Here is a 16,367-nt window from a genome sequence, read left to right on the forward strand (position 1 = left end):
CTGGAATATTGGGGTTGAAGTCTTGCCGCCCCAACAGTAGATTCACTTTTCCATCATTCCCCTTTCTGAGACCCAACCAGAGGGGCAGCTGACTGGCTTTGTTGGGGCTGTGACTGTTGGGGTCGACATGCTCCCGCTCGAGTAGGAGCTTTACTACGCCATCATTCCCACGCTCGGCAGCCCATGCAAGCGGTGTTCGGCCATCATTGCCTGGAATATTGGGGTTTACGTCCTCCCGCCCCAACAACTGCTTCATTACTCCATCACGCCCATTTTCAACAGCCCACGCGAGGGGTGTTTGGCCACGATTATTCGGAATATTGGGGTTGACGTCTTCCCTTTCTAGCAGTAGGTCTACTACTCTCTCATGTCCCTTGCCGAGAGCTAACCAGAGGGGCATCCGACCGGTTATATCGGGAATGTTGGGGTCGAAATCTTCCTGTTCTAGTAGGAGCTTCACCAATGCATCGTGTCCCTGCACGGAAGCAAAAAGGAGTGGAGTCCGTCCATCTTTATCAGGCGTGTTTGGGTTGATATTTTTTCTTCTCAACAGCAATGCGACCTCTCCCTCATATCCACTCTCGGCAGCTGGGAAAAGCAATGTTTCACCATTTTTATCCTGCCCATCGATTCCAACCCCCCCCGTTCCAATAACTGCCTCACTACTTCCTCGTGCCCTTTACTAGAGGCCCAGAGCAGAGGAGTGCGGCCGTATCCGTCAGTCACGTCGGGTTCGACATCTTTCCTTCCCAACATCAACTTCACCACCTCCTTGTGCCCCTCTTCTGCAGCTAACGATATTGGTGTTTGGCCGTATTTGTCTGGCCAATTAGGGTTGACATATCTTCTTCCCAGAACCATATTCACCGCCCACAGAGTCTTACGCCACCACCCATCTGTTCTATCGAGTTTGGCAGATGCCCGGGTAAGAAGTAGCTTTACTGTTCCCTCATGTCCACTTGCAGCAGCCCATGATATTGCCGTCCGGTGAAAGCAACTATCCGGTTTATCGGGGATGACAGTCCGATGTTCTAATAGCAGCTTCGCCATCTCCTCTTGCCCACATATCGCGGCCCAAATGAGCGGGGTAATACCAAGAAAATCCTTTTTGTTGGGACCGGAATTTGGCTGGTTCATGGGAGTAGCGGCGATTTCAACAATGACGAAAACTGATGCACAATGTAGCCCCGTAAACCCGATCAAAGCACCATTGGTAGGGATACTACCATTATATCGACCAGTTCTCGATGTGACTGCCGCCAAAAGCAACCTGGTAGATATATGACTTTCAATTTGGCTAAAAGGTTTGAGCGCAAGTGGTATCACGTCTCTTGAAGTGTCCTTCCTCGCACGGACCCCCCAGTATAATGAAGAATAGTTGAGGAAGGTAGCTGACCCTGGGTGAGCAAACCGTGTGGGCAGGATTTCCTTAATTGTCCGAAAATTGAGGTATGTCAGACAGGTCTCTGCCATTATCGAGTGAGCTGCACCAAAATGGTCGCGGCAGGCGTAGAGGTACTCCTGCAGAGTAAGGTGGATCAAGCGAACAGTGGAAGTCTCCCTATCAACCACAACAAGCTCTGAACAACAGCTCAACAATGTCTCTACCGAAGGTATCCGTTTAGCATCGAGATCTGTCGATCCTATCCTCACTGCTAGCGCATGGAGAAGTTCATCTAGTCGTAACAACCGCTCCGAATGTGAGATCCACATAAGTGCTACCATCCCTAGCCTTGCTTTCTCCTCATCCTGCTCCTTTATCCGTACTAGGGTGGCATCATAAACATCCCCCAGATCCAAGCCTTCCGTCACTGCCCGGAGTTTCCGCCGCCTTCCATATGCGGTGGGCTCGGCAAGGATAGTATCGATGGTCAGTGAAACAAGTAGAAATCTGTGTTTTTTTTGTTCGCGATAATTATAAAAATATATTCCTTCATATTGCTCACTTACGTCTTAGGAATATTCTTGGTGATGACTTTGATGATTTCAGCCTCTAGAAAGCTATCCATCGCATATAGCGATGTATCCCTACACAATCTCATCTGGATATATCCTACGATATCATCACAACTCGGTTTTACATATAAAGTTGCCACCCCTCCAGAAAAATACCTTTCCATCTCGCCCTGGATGTGCCGTCTCCCGGTTAGGAATAGTCGTGTGTTTGGGCACTTCACGAGGATGTGTCTTAAGGAATCTAGGGTCTCAAGTCGATGCGCTTCCACACATTCGGTTAGTGCATCAACTCATAGAAATGTCGGCTGCAAATATGTGACCGTCCGCAGCATCTTCACAATTTCGGGCACTCTTAGTCGCCTTCCACCCATGGCATTTTTGTGATCTTGAAAGGTCCGATTTATCTCCTCCGGGATCCTTTCCAACCCCCCGACAATTTGTCTAAGTAGCGAACCGAGTATGTTTATTGGAGACTGCTCCTCCCGCGCCGCGAAATCAACGTACTATAGAAGCACGCAACAGCAATATTTTGCTCTTTGGCCTTATCGCATAACCTATCTACCACCAGCGAACTAGAACCGCCACTCATTAGTAACCCATCATTTAGCCATTCTAGGACCGTCTATCATACCTCACCTAAAATATGTCTTACCGACTGCTGGATCACCACAACAAAATAGAGTCGCACGCCTGGATCCACCCTCTGAAGCACCAACGCACCACCTTTGAAATTCGTCGGTTTCCAGTAGCCATTTCCCTACGTCATCGTCCCGGCGGGTTCGAATGTTTTGATGCCGGATTCTGGGCCCGATTGGAGATAACCACGCTAGAATCTCCCACCTCTGATTTGTCTCGCCAAAGTTCACAGTACCGATGCGGTCTGGTGAGTTGGTCGCATCGTCCATATGTGACATTTTCCCGCTTGTCGTGATGTTTCAGGGGATGAACTCTTGAGTTCCTGGTTCGGTGGATGAAAGTAGAGCGAAGGGATGAAAAATGGGGAAATCAAGATAACGGAACCTTGTGGGTCGACAACTGGCCCCCACAATCCCTACGTCTCTTTGTTGTTGATAAGAGCCTCAAATTTTCAAGACCCAAGACCAATACTAGTTATTTCTCGCCCTATGAGTGGTTCCGCCGAAATTCATGAGGATTTCACACTTGTCATAGGCGCCTTAGCTTGGATACCGTACCCATTCATAGCGACAAATATTTCTCCACCTAAATTACCTCCTCTATAATCACCACAGGGCCCGACTGGTAACTCCAGTTGCCCCTCTTTGCCACACATTGCCGGACCCGCAACAACAGTATTTGTTGAAACTTCCTAGGTAACGCCGGATAGGCTGTTCGGGGGTTATCGGTGGTTACACGGCGGCATATACACTTGATAATTATTTTCCGGACTCCCAGGAGGAACTAGAAAGATGTGAAAGAGCTCGTGAAAAGGATCAATGTTTCTCTACTTTTGTACCATGTTTCCGTGTGCGAATGGAAATCGTCAGGACGCCAGGGCATGATTCGAAGATTTTATACTACCATACCATGCAGGATATAACATACTGGTAGTCATATGTCTTTCCGCATTGTGGCCTCCAAAAATTAACCGTCAACATAATACAACAGACAGGGTCAAACATCGAGGCCTGCTAAACTATCAGATTCTGCTTCCTCCTATTCTGCGATAATTACCTTTCACTCAAGTCCTGGGTACACGATGTTCTTCTCATGATTTCGAATTTTTAGTACAATAGCTGAGCAGTACTAATTACTCACGTTTTTGAGTCTTTGTTTCCCGCTCTTATGCACCTTACTCGTAGCCACAATACAATTTAGCAAGAACTCCAATAGTTGGAACGTGTGCTAGGACGTAGCTATTGCTTCTCCTAATAAGGTCCTATATTTATTCCCTCATTTCTCTAGGAAAGCACCTCTTCTAGCGTGTTTTTCACCCCGTTTCCATTGGGGGAAATTTTATTTTAACCTAGTATAATTATGTTCCGGTTCTTCGAATTCTCATGGTAGTTCTATTGGCTCGCCGACATATACGAGATTCCTTTACCTTTCGCGCCAATTGTACTATTTATTGCTCACATGGTTTCAAACTTGCAACAATCCAAGTGGTAACTTAGTGGTTTAAGATTCTACGGTAAGTAGTCACCCATCAGCACCTGGGAATTTTCGCCTGAGCTCTGAGATTTTACTAAAGGTTATTAACCCAGGCAGAGGCTAAGCCTTCGGAGCCTACCGGGTACCGTAAGATCTAGAAACGGGCTATGAGGTTCATGTTGGCTCTACCACCAGGGTCTGTCATTTTTCCCTTTGTTTCTCTCGGCGGAGAGAAGGGTGGAAAGTCTGCCTTCGAGGTGATTCCGGAAACCCCATCATAGAGTCCAATTATCCCAATTCTCGTGCGAGGTAGGTCTCCCAGGGATATAGACTGGCATCAGCTTAACCTAGAGGAGCTGGTCATACCCTAAGCTCGTGCAATGACCGGCTGGGTCTTGTAGAGGGAAAGGTGGCAGGAGGTGCTCAAGGAAAAGACATAAGTTAGCGCTGTGCAAAGAAATATAAGAAATTGTGAAAATAAGTCCTTGACCTCCCTTTGCGGTTCCGGACCATTTCCCAAGACCGCAAGACCGGTAGAAATATACCCTACCGTCCCAGATCCCGGGCGCTCTCTGCCCGCCTGGCGATCTCCAACCTGGTTCACGTAGAAAATATATTCGGCATCCCGGACCTCTACCTTATAGTCTAACCTTTAATTTCACAGTCGTTCATACGTCAGTTGCTACTTCCCATCCCTCCTGATCAATTTTCCCCCTCTTCACTACTCTCCATTTTTCGGGCTAGGTTTGGGATACGAGGATGGCAAACTTATAGCTATCTTGACCGATCACCTGGGCGGGGGATGGAGAAAGGAGTTGGGGAACTCGAGAGTAGGGATGTGTGAAATGATGGATGGTCTCACTCTGTTGGGGTATGATAGCGGAGGGTGGGACTAGTGTCTACTTTTAGCATTGTGTGGTCTGGGGTGTGGCGTATGCCGTTGTTGAGTGGCTGTGTGGCGATGGTTCATTGGTTGTGCTGGATAATGATTTGGCAGTTATCATAATAATATTATTATGATGTTACTCGTATGTTATCTTACACCACTCAACCTGACCAACTAAATTTAGACGATTGACATTCTCCTCCTGTCACCCCGGTTCCCGTCCCGACTCTACTAGCGACCTGGTGTATTTGATGCGGATGTCTATGCCTCGGCAGCGGCGATGATGGATCAATGTGGAATGAAATCCAGAACCAGAGGACCAAAAACAAGGGAGGAGAGGGAAAACACTGAACACAGCTAGACATGGCAAGTAGGGGTACCGGTGAGTCTAGAGGACTAGCGAAGTACACGATAGCAAACGCAAGTTTTTGTAGCCTCGAATGCGGGTACCGGCATCAAGAGGGCTGTACTGTACTCGTAGAGTACTGTATAGGGGGGGTAAGATAAGTAGTAATTGATAGCGGGTATCATGGCGATACCGGATCAGTACTGTTATGCTAGGTTTATCTCGATCTAGAGATAAGCTTAGAAAACCATAAGAGGTACATTCCTGGCACACTAATCTCTGTCCATTGAGTCTTGGTAAGTATCACCGGACTGTGGTTGAGCTGTAGATTTTCCAATAATCACGGATAGGGAAACGGAATATTGAAAGTTGGTTACAGTACCGTACAGTACATGCATAGAACAGAATCACAAGTAAGAGAGCAGTGCCGAATAGGATCAGTGAAAATGGAGAAAAGTCAAAAATTTATAACCAGGGAACTGTGGCCAATCTAGATCTAAATTCAGAATTATTATACGGAAGAAACAAAATAACGGCGAAAACTAGGATTAAATATTCCCATCATAACTACAAGAATAGTACGTCTTGACCACCGAACAGTGATGGGACGGAATCGTAAATACTCGCGGGGCAACTAGCGAGTTCTTATAAGTCCTGAGTCGGGTACAGTATGTGTGATACCGGTATGTTAGGTTGGCAGGCAGGCTCAGTTTATCGTTTCGCTTGTTCGGTCGGATAAAGGTTCGGAGGAGCGCTTTGAATTAACGTATTCGTGGAAGGAAAACACGCGTCTGTCCGAAGAAGCGGGAGCCTCCATGAAGCCTGTCGTTTTTTTTTATTAGCACGGGAGTATGCGGGAACGGGAGACTTGAGTGGACGAGAGTGGCTAAAATAGGGGGGGTCAACGAACAGAGGGGCTCAACGAACAGACCAAACATAATCGCGGCTTACTAAGTCAATTTTAGTGTAGTGTTCGCTGAGCCCCCCTGTTCGTTATTTAAGCCGCAACGACTTTTGAATCTGCATAGAAGCGATGATTAGTAAGGCAACGGGGGGGGAACGAAACGAGCTCCGATCGCCCGCGCACCACTTCCGCGCGGGTGGGGAAATTCGCTCGTTCTGATTCAACTCTCTCCACACCATCGCTCAACATGGCCAACTAACTAATCGGTAAAAGACAGGAGTATATATAAGTCGCAAAAGAGGCATCCTCTAATCTTTCCATCGATCCCCACACACATCCAGCCTCGTCCACGCAAGTCTCCCTTTCCTCTGCGTACCCCCATGCTAAAAAAAGGAAACATCGGCCCTGTAAAGGCTCCCACCGTTCGTAGCCTCTGCTCGGATTAACCCCTTTGACTATCCCGTACTGCTTCCGGCGGATGCGTCTTTTCCTTCCACAGATGCAATGATCCAGAACTCATCCCCGAATCCTCTATCCGAGCAAGCGGAACAATAGCCCGAGCATGCCGGGCAGCATCTATGGTTTCCAGCCACGGTAATATTACAGGGCTGTGGTTGAATTGCCATTTCCTCAATAATCACGGGCTAGTAAAGGAATACTTGAAGGGAGTTAGAATGCATACTGTATATCGTCCTAGGATAGAGGACTAGCAATAAAAAATTGGAGACGGGTTAGGGCATATAAGCAGGAAATCATGACAAATCTATATCTAAATATAAAAATTTAATTGAGGTAATAATATTATTATGGAGGAAATAAATTACAACCAACAGCAGAGACCGAAAAGTCACCGGGTAACCACAGGAATAGCACATCGTCCTCCATTTACCGAAAGGAAAGGAGTAGAAGTGATAGATCCTGGTCCAACCGCACAAGCTAATTCCGTAAATTTCGAGATTGGAATGTATGTGTTCGGTTCCCAGATACTAGCGAGGACGGTGATGACATCCAAGGAGAATTTTGAGTTGAATCCGGAAGGGAATGGAAGGGAGGGAGGTGAAAAGGGTTTGGAGAAGTGGAGCATGTGGACGTTTCTATGGGAATGCCGAAAAAGCAGGGCATAGCTGTACTTAAGGATGATGTGAAAGATTTTGTGTTCGTACGGTCGAGGCGGGTTTGGAGCTTGCGAATTGGTGGGGGTGCGGTAGCCTCGCCGCTCCCGCAATCCCGCGAGAACGGTTTCCAACACGGCCTGCCTTGTCTGGCAAGCTGCGGCTGACATGTTCCTGTCCCCATAGTCGCTTCAATACTCCGTGATGCCCGGACTCGGCTGCCAACGAGAGCGGTGCTCGGCCATCATTGTCGGGATTATACATATATGAGCTGACGTCTTTCATTCACTAGGACTAAGGGTTTCCCACCTAGGATTGCAGGTTCACGGCCACAACAAATGAAATTTGAGTCATTCTTCGCGGGGTGGAAATGAGTTTAAAAGGCCGGTTTTTCGAAAGCTTGATGGTAGACTCGTACCGAGCTGTACAGGTAGACTTCTTGTTCGGAACATCGGGATTATAGATTTGCTCAACTCTGTTCTATTTATCATACGGAGGTACAGCTCATAAGTTTTGTATGTTCCACAAGTCTAGGGTGCTGAACTCTCTGCCTGTGGAACATACAAAGCTTATGAGCTATACCTCCGTAGTAGGGATTGTTCGGTGTGATCGCTGTGTCGGTGAAACATGTTCACCATAGGATGGGATCATAAATCCTCACTTGAACTCTTGTGGGTTCTGATAAATGCTCAGACGGGTATCATACGTGAGAGATATCAAGTTCACAGCTTTACAATCGCTAAATCCTTTAGCTTCGCTCCTTTGCTAATTGAGCTACCCCAGGATATTATCTGACCCAGAAACTACTCGGCGTATTACCCGTATCAGCGAAACTCAAAGCACGTTATGACTCTTTGTTCCGCGATCTCTCATGGGTCATACGGGTCAGGCCAAATAACAGACAAGAACGGCTCCGGTTTAAAGTGTGCATTTCCGCCAATATATCTCCATTACATAATTACTCTAGTACTAATAATGCTCGTGCTAATGAAAGGCAACAAAACTACTATCTCCATGCTCTGATCGCGAACTAAATGCAAGCCCAATCCACTACCACGCAATGCAATGTTTAAGAAAAAAGAATGAAAGCAATCTGAAAAGGAATGAAAGTAATAGTACAAGCAAAAAGCTCGACGATAACCTTTCCACCTCTACAAAACATCAATTCTCAATCCGCTGCCAGGGGCATACCAGACAACCTCGTTGTTATCTCCGACAGAAGCAACTTCATATGCCTTAGCCCCCATATCAGGGCAATCGAAGGTCAAGCCGGAGCCATCAATAACTGTAGCCTCGCCCCACCCGGAAACACGGAAGGAACCCTTGAATTGGTCTCTGAAGGGTCTCTGATTGAAGGTGGCCCCAGCAATGTTCGCATCACCAATGGTGAACACTTGGATCTCCCCGGTGCCGCTGAACTGGGCTGGGTAAGCAAATGCCAATCGGCACTTAGACCCAGTAATACCCTCAGGAAAATCGAACTTGACGAGGGCTTGGGAGTTGTGCTTGTTGTCGACGCGGGAGACTATCGCTTTGTTGGTCACGCCGAGGGGGGTGTCGGGGGTGTCTTCGTTGATGTTGACCACGGCGCTGGAGCTGATCACCTGCTTGACTTGGTCGCGGGTGATAAGATTCTCTACCGAGTTCTCTGCAGAGGCTGCGGTGGGGAGGGCGGTGGCCAAGGTAGCGAAAATGGCAATGGCAGAGGAGAAGATAGCAGTCTTCATTTTGATATTTGGACTGGGATGTTGGTATTAAAAGTGGATGATAGTGGGGGTTGTGAGAATTAGAAGATTAGGTATTGTGAAGATCGTGATGTGGTTTTGGAGTGTTATTAAGGGATGTCCGAGAGGGTGGTTTCTTCCAGATAGTGGGATCTCGAAGAGTATTTATGTCACTCCATCTCCCTCACCGTACTGTACAGCACTCAAATCACCAAGTCAATTATGGCGATGCTATTGTCCCTACCACAAGGCAATACCTGCACCGCCGAGTATGACTGTAGTTAGTACTCATCCACCATACCTATGGGCACCGCGAAAACCTGTGGGTTTTGATAAACTTAGGGTAGGTTACGGCTGTGATGGTAGTCCCACGTCCGATATAGTCTTGATTGATGGTCCCTGCTTTCAAGTCAGCTGTTGCCCAGAATCCAGTCTCCTTACCTCACCGTGCCTCGGTTTTCTCGCGCGCATTCCCCGGTAGGATAATATGATAGCATTAAAGTTTTGGCCAACAGCCTACATTTGGATGAGTAAATATGAGAACGGCGTATTTCCCTCCGTGGCTCGTTGGGGCAATGGGCTTACGTTGGACAAGCTGATTTTTTGAACCTGGTTCGTGAAAACCCTAACCCTACAGCAGGTTCTTGCTTGCAACTACAGGCTACTCTTCTCACATCTCCAACCCGGAAAGGGCCGGAAACACAAGATGAGCGATAGCCACCGGTGCCCGAATACCGCAGCGCAATTGTGGCATGTGAACCACTGAACCTTGCTATTTGTGCCCTGAACAGGTGATTCGGTAAGACTGACAAGAGCCAGTATCCTGGACGGAAGTTAGACTGAAGTGCGGGCTGAGTATAGGGTAGGAGTGTGATTCATATGGGCACTCGGATATATACAAATATTTCTCTATATAGTCCCTCATCTATGATCTGTCCATGTGGGGGCTATATGGAGCTGGAAACATCGGCGAGTGTGTGACTTTGTAGCTACCTTTATGTTGGAGCGAAATCTTTATGATTCGGTGCCACCTACATTCAGAGTTTCTTTGATAACTTGAAATAGACATAGACATGAAATGATGGACAGAAATAGGAAGGAACAAATGTGTAAAGTGAAATGGTAAAGCTATATGGAATTGCGATTTTATGTAGAATTTTTTTAGTGATTAGATTGTTGCTTCCTTAGGTTGTAGCTATAGGCGGCAAATACCTAGCTTTTGATGTAAATTCCTGTCCTGTTTGCTAGTAATATCGGTGATTGATGTAATAAGATTCTCAATATTTAGGTAGGTGTGGGAATCGGTAACATTAAAATCTGTGACTTGGCTGTGCGCTTCATACTACCGTGTGCTTTTATTTCATTGCTTATAGTTGCCCTTTTTATTTTTTATTATTTTTTTAATAAACTTCTCTATTAAACCATTCGGGTCGTTCTTCTCATTTCCACTTCTTTGCTCCATCCCTGGAACGAAAAAACAAGGAACCTATGATATATCGGTATAGACCTACCGCCTCAGCCTCAACTTACCCTAAGTTTACCAAAACCCGTAGGTTTTCACGATGCCCACAGGAGGGTGGATGAGTATGTATCATACTAACCACAGTCATCTTGGGCGGTGCAGGTATTGTCTTATGGTATCGGCAATGGCATCGCCATGATTGACTTGAGGATTTGAGTACTACATCGTGAGCGAGATGAAGTAACATAAATACTTTTCAAGATCCCGCGACTTGGAAGAAAGCACCCTCTTGGAAATCTCTTAACAAGTACTCCAAAGCAACATTACCATCTTCACAATATCTTTAGTCTTCAGTTTCTTATAACGCCCACTACTCTCCACTTTCAATATCAACTTCCTAATACAAACATCCAAATGAAGACTGCCATATTCTCCTCAGCCCTCGCTATTTTTGCTACCTTAGCAACTGCCCTCCCCACCGCAGCCCCCGCGGAGACTCCAGGGGAAAACCTCGTCGCCCGGGACCACGTCAAGCAAGTAATCAACTCCAGCGCCGTGGTCAACATCAACGAAGACACCCCCGACACCCCCCTCGGCGTGACCAACAAAGCGATAGTCTCCCGTGTCGACAACAAGCACAACTCCCAAGCCTTCGTCAAGTTCGATTTCCCTGAGGGTATTACTGGGTCTAAGTGCCGATTGGCATTTGCTTACCCAGCCCAGTTCAGCGGCACCGGGGAGATCCAAGTGTTCACCATTGGTGATGCGAACATTGCTGGGGCCACCTTCAATCAGAGACCCTTCAGAGACCAATTCAAGGGTTCCTTCCGTGTTTCCGGGTGGGGCGAGGCTACAGTTATTGAGGGTTCCGGCTTGACCTTCGATTGCCCTGCTATGGGGGCTAAGGCATATGAAGTTACTTCTGTCGGAGATAACAACGAGGTTGTCTGGTATGCCCCTGGAAGCGGATTGAGAATTGATGTTTTGTAAGGGTGGAGAGGTTACCGGCGGGCTTTTGCTTGTACTATGAGATTCGTTTCTTTTTTTCAGGTTGCTTGACTCGTTTTTCTTTCCATTAAATATTGCATTGCATGGTAGCGGGTTGGGTTGGGTTTAGATTCCATTCAGGATTAGACTGTGGGGGTTGTAGCTTTTTTGTCGTTTGTTACTACGAGCATTATTAGTATCAGAATAATCATCTAGTGGCGAAAGATGGGAGGAAATATATATACTTTAAACTCTAACTATTTCTAAAAACCTCTTGGCCTTACTCGTGTTAGCGATGCGAGATCTCAGAACAAGTGTGGCAGTGAGCTTTGAGTTTCGCTGATACGGTTACTGCATTGATTAGCTATTCGGTCAAATAAACACTTAGAGCAGTTTCATAGGTGCAGGAGTAAAGTCAAATAATCTACGGACCGTAGAGCTGTAAATCTAACAGAGCAATGAGATATGTCGGCCCTCAGCCATACTCTGAAATTTTTCCTCACAACCGAGGTATTGTCATACTACCCAGAAAACAATTGTAGAGCCATTCTGCCAAGTGAGCACTCACAGGATATCATTCGCTTTTAATGAAAGGCTACACAGCTATAGCCTTGTAATACTCACCGTGTCTCGGTGGGCAGAGCTTAAGGTCTCATGGTTTGACATCTCACCTTGTGCCACGTCCGCCATCAGAGAAGGGTAAACCGGACAGACACAACGCGACGTTGTCGTAATTAACTGCCGGTGTTTAGGCTCTTACTTAGTGCTCCTATGTTCTTCAGCACTCTTCACGTATATATCTAACTCCCACCCAGATAACCCGCTAATCCGTGAACCACTACACGTTTTAATCCCAAGAAGGAACAATCTTTCCGTTTTCCTTAGAAATAGCTATCTGCTGCATTTTCAACATTCCTATCGGCGCAGTACATCCATATGTCCCACAGACCACTTCCCCCTCCTCCAAACCACACTCACCTCGCTCCGGCATTGTACAACCTTGCGGACATTCTTGTCTTCCCCTTCCTTTCCTTTATTCAACTCAGAATGCTTCTCTGAAGCCTTCATCGCTAACCTGGGAACCCAACTCGCCACACATGAAGGTATCAAAACCTATCGGAATTCGCTAGTGGTCAAGTAGGGATTCACGATTTTATCCTATAATGATTCCGCGAACTAGAGAGGCTACACCAGTCTTGTTATAATAGGATTTCTTAGTCACTATCTTTGTTTTTAATTTCCTTCTCCTCTATATCTATTTCGCATTTGGATTTAGATTGATCATGCTTTCCTGTCTGTAGATTCTCACTTTTCTCTGCTTTCTATTGTCCCTAAACTGCTCTTCTCTCTCCTGCAAGCGATACATGTATTCTAACTATCTTCAAGTATCCCTATGCTTGTCTATGATACGGTACCATAGCATTTGATCCCCGGAGAATGGAGACGCAAAAAAAACGGGAAAACACCGGAGAGGGGGGTAAAAGGCAAGATAACTAGGAATGCATGAAATCAAAATAACCAAGTGTCAGTAGGTCATATTGTAAGGCAGTAGACAAAACAAGTTTAAATTCCCAGCACGAACAATATCACGAAACTATTTTAAATAAAAAAGTGATTGGAGAATTCGGTTGTATGATACCCTTGATTAATGGCTTTTTTTTAAAAAAAGTCCGCTGTTGCGACCAAGACTCCAGTCTCCTTATGATACCTCCCTGTGTGCCTGTATTTTCCCCGCGTGCATCCCTAGGTAACATAGAGTTATCATAGAGTTTGGTTAACAACCTACATTAGGGTGAGAGAATATGAGAACGGTATGATACGTTTCCAGCGATGGCTCAAGAGGGCTAGGGACTTACGTTGGACAAGCTTACTTTTTTTGAACTGGGTTCCTGAAAACCCTAACCCTGTTCTCCTGTCCAGTTTCAGCCGCATTTCTCAAAGTTCTTGTACCATTCCAGGTACCCCCTGCCCTTAGAAGTGCTTCGCCTAACCTCTCCCCCCCCCGTTTGGCAAACAAATTGTGTTGAAATTTTGCAGTATCCCTAGAGGAATATCTAAGAACAGTCAGGTAAAAGGCGTTTCTTGTTCTCTAGTTGTTGGTCGGTATAGTTGCCGAGGTATGATACAAGGGTGGGTACGAGAACTTTTCGAATGCGGCTGTACTGACGCATGATACTGTTGTCACACCCCCATCTTGGTTAAATAGGGCTGAAAACATGAGATAAGCGATAAATTAGCCACTAGTGCCCAGATATCGCAGCAAAATTGTAGCAAGTACAAGTACCAGGCATGATGTTTTTGTACAAGGTCAGAATAGCAGGGGTGTCTAAGACATCGAGTTTATTGCATAGAAAAACACAAGAGCATTGAGCAAAACTGCAGCAGAGAAAGCAATCCTATAATAATATGGAAAAATATATTGAGAATGAACAACAATAAGAGATTGAGGAGAGGCAGGTAGGTAAAATATAGCCAAGCAGGAAGAAAACAATGAACTCCACACCACCAACAGGTGCAGACAAAAGCAAGAAGTTATATTAAAAGGTTAAAAAATCAGCTCCATAAGTAGCACAGGAAAAAAAAGAGAAAGAGCCCTGAATATCCACCTTATTTTCTGGATTAGATAGCTAGCTAGCTATTGGCAAATACCTTAAACAGCTGAGTGGAATATACAGACCACTGGAGGAAGTGATGAAGCTAGCTTCCAACTGGGAATTAAAAAAAAGAGAATGCTCTTTTCACGGTAGAAATGATTGCCAAAAAAGAAAGATCCCATTCCTGCCAGATGTAACGTGTTTGCAAGGTGCTAATCATGTTAACGGTTATAGATACGATAGTTGGCAGGTGGCCTGCTCAACCAGAGAGCAGGTGAGAGCTGAGAACTAAAGGAGATTTTGAAGGTATATAGAGGAACAAAGAAGTAACCGTTCAATTAAGTATATTGAAATACTGTCTGTCAAACTCTGCCTTTTCCATTGTGGAATCAGGTGGTCTTTAAATACACAAATCTGTTCATGTCTAGTATAACCGGTACAGGTACTCAGTAATTAGTTTTGTTTTTGGTTTGTTTTAAGTATCGTTTGATACTTAGTTTTGTTTTATGTTTTGTTTTAAGTATCGCTTTGATGCTTAGTTTTGATTTATGTTTGGTTTTGATTATCTCTTTTGATTATCGCTTTGATACTTAATTAGTTTTACAAAATTGTATCAATTGATACCTGTGATTAGTTTTGTTCATGCTAGATATGAACAGATTTGTGTATTTAAAGACCACCTGTTTCTACAATAGAAAAGGCAGACTTCGACAGACAGTAGTTCAATATACTTGGTTGAATGGTTACTTCTTTGTTCCTCAGTATACCTTTGAACCCTCCTTTGGTTCTCAGTCTCGCCTCCTCTCTGGTAGAGCAGGCTACCTGCCAACCTTTGTACCTTTACCGATAACGTGACTAGCATCTTGCAAACATGTTACAACCCTTGAAGCCTCCCATAGTTCTCAGCTCTCACCTCCTCTCTGGAAGAGCAGGCCACCTGCCAACTATCATATCTATTACTAATAACGTGATTAGCACCTTGCGAACACGTTTTATTTTTTTAACCTCAGCAAGTGGTTAAGAATCTGTCCGTGGATTTAGGCCTGATCAACCTATCGATATCCACCTTAGAATGCTAGCAGAGAGAAGTGGCAGAATCATGGCACATTTGGCTTTGTCTCAAATCCAACATAAAGTTTTTGACGACCAGGAGTTGGAAGCAAATCCTATGACAAGGCCTTACATAAAAGAAACAACTCCAGCACTCTGCTAAGGAGCTGGGAGAATCTGCAAACACGCAAGACACACAACCTCCAGGAGAATTCCCTTCTACTCCAGCAAAGAAGCCTTTCTTTGAACCTCCAATCGACTCCAAATCCAGTAGCGAATCAGCCATGGCTAGCACAGGGGGAGGGCCCTGTGGAGGAGGAAAATCTCATGCTTGGCCTGAAGAAGAGGAAGTACTCGCAGCATTTGAACCTCCTAAGTTTAAACTCCACCTCCCAGTGAAGTTTACAGGAGAAGGAAAAGACCTCAAACCTGAAGCATTTGACCGATGGGCAACTGAACTCACACACTATCTTCTCCTGCAAGGTAAAGATGTGGAAGACCCGACAACTGGACTATACATTGGATCGTTCTGCAAAGGAAATGCAACCGATGCATACCACCAATGCAGTAAGGAATATGGCAGAAACGTAAGATTAAGAGAATCTAAAGTTCTCGATTACCTGAAAGGCCAATTCCAATCCTCCATCACAAACGACCTCCTTTACAACCAATTCAACCAGCTCCACCAAGTCAATGGAACACATGTTAAGAGAATCACAGATATAGCTACGGATCTGATGATGGATAAGGACCACACGAAGAAAGGAAGCATTTCCAACTACATCCTTTAGCGACGATTTTAGGATGCCATGCATCCTACCCTCCGGCGAGAGGTAGAACCAGTTGAGGAAGATGACGATGATATTGCAATAATAATTGTAACGGTAAAACGAAAGGATGCCATCCTCCATAAAACCAAGGCATACAAGACACAGACGTCCTCTAGCAGGAATAGCCAACCATGATGCAAACCCTGCAGCAACTCTGAAGGCGATAGCCTCTGGGGTTTTAAGAAGCAAACCAAACCCGCCAAAGAATCGAGTCGGCAGAAAGGAGAATGCTTTGAATGCGGGAAAACAGGACACATGGCAAAGAACTGCCCTACAAAAAAAGAGAAAGAAAAGCGATTAAGCCAGAGGCATCGGCCAATAATGTTGAGAATGATAGTGATGATGCCTAATCCAGCGAATATGAGGAGATCCATATCGGATATATCGATGTGGAGTGCAACAGTGTC

The 16,367-nt window shown here is 45.6% G+C and overlaps 1 protein-coding gene; it reads right to left on the reverse strand.

Moving 5' to 3' along the window:
• Positions 1 to 8,243: 8,243 nt before the first annotated feature.
• On the reverse strand, positions 8,244 to 9,130 carry GSTUM_00009892001 (uncharacterized protein). XM_002840965.2 has 1 exon: positions 8,244 to 9,130. Exon 1 carries the CDS (start codon positions 9,038 to 9,040, stop codon positions 8,465 to 8,467), a length of 576 nt encoding a protein of 191 aa, XP_002841011.1. The 5' UTR covers positions 9,041 to 9,130; the 3' UTR covers positions 8,244 to 8,464.
• Between the last annotated feature and the right edge of the window lie 7,237 nt (positions 9,131 to 16,367).

This window comes from Tuber melanosporum (genome assembly GCF_000151645.1).
Source record: "Tuber melanosporum whole genome shotgun sequence assembly, scaffold_62, strain Mel28".
Taxonomy (NCBI): Eukaryota; Fungi; Ascomycota; class Pezizomycetes; order Pezizales; family Tuberaceae; genus Tuber; species Tuber melanosporum.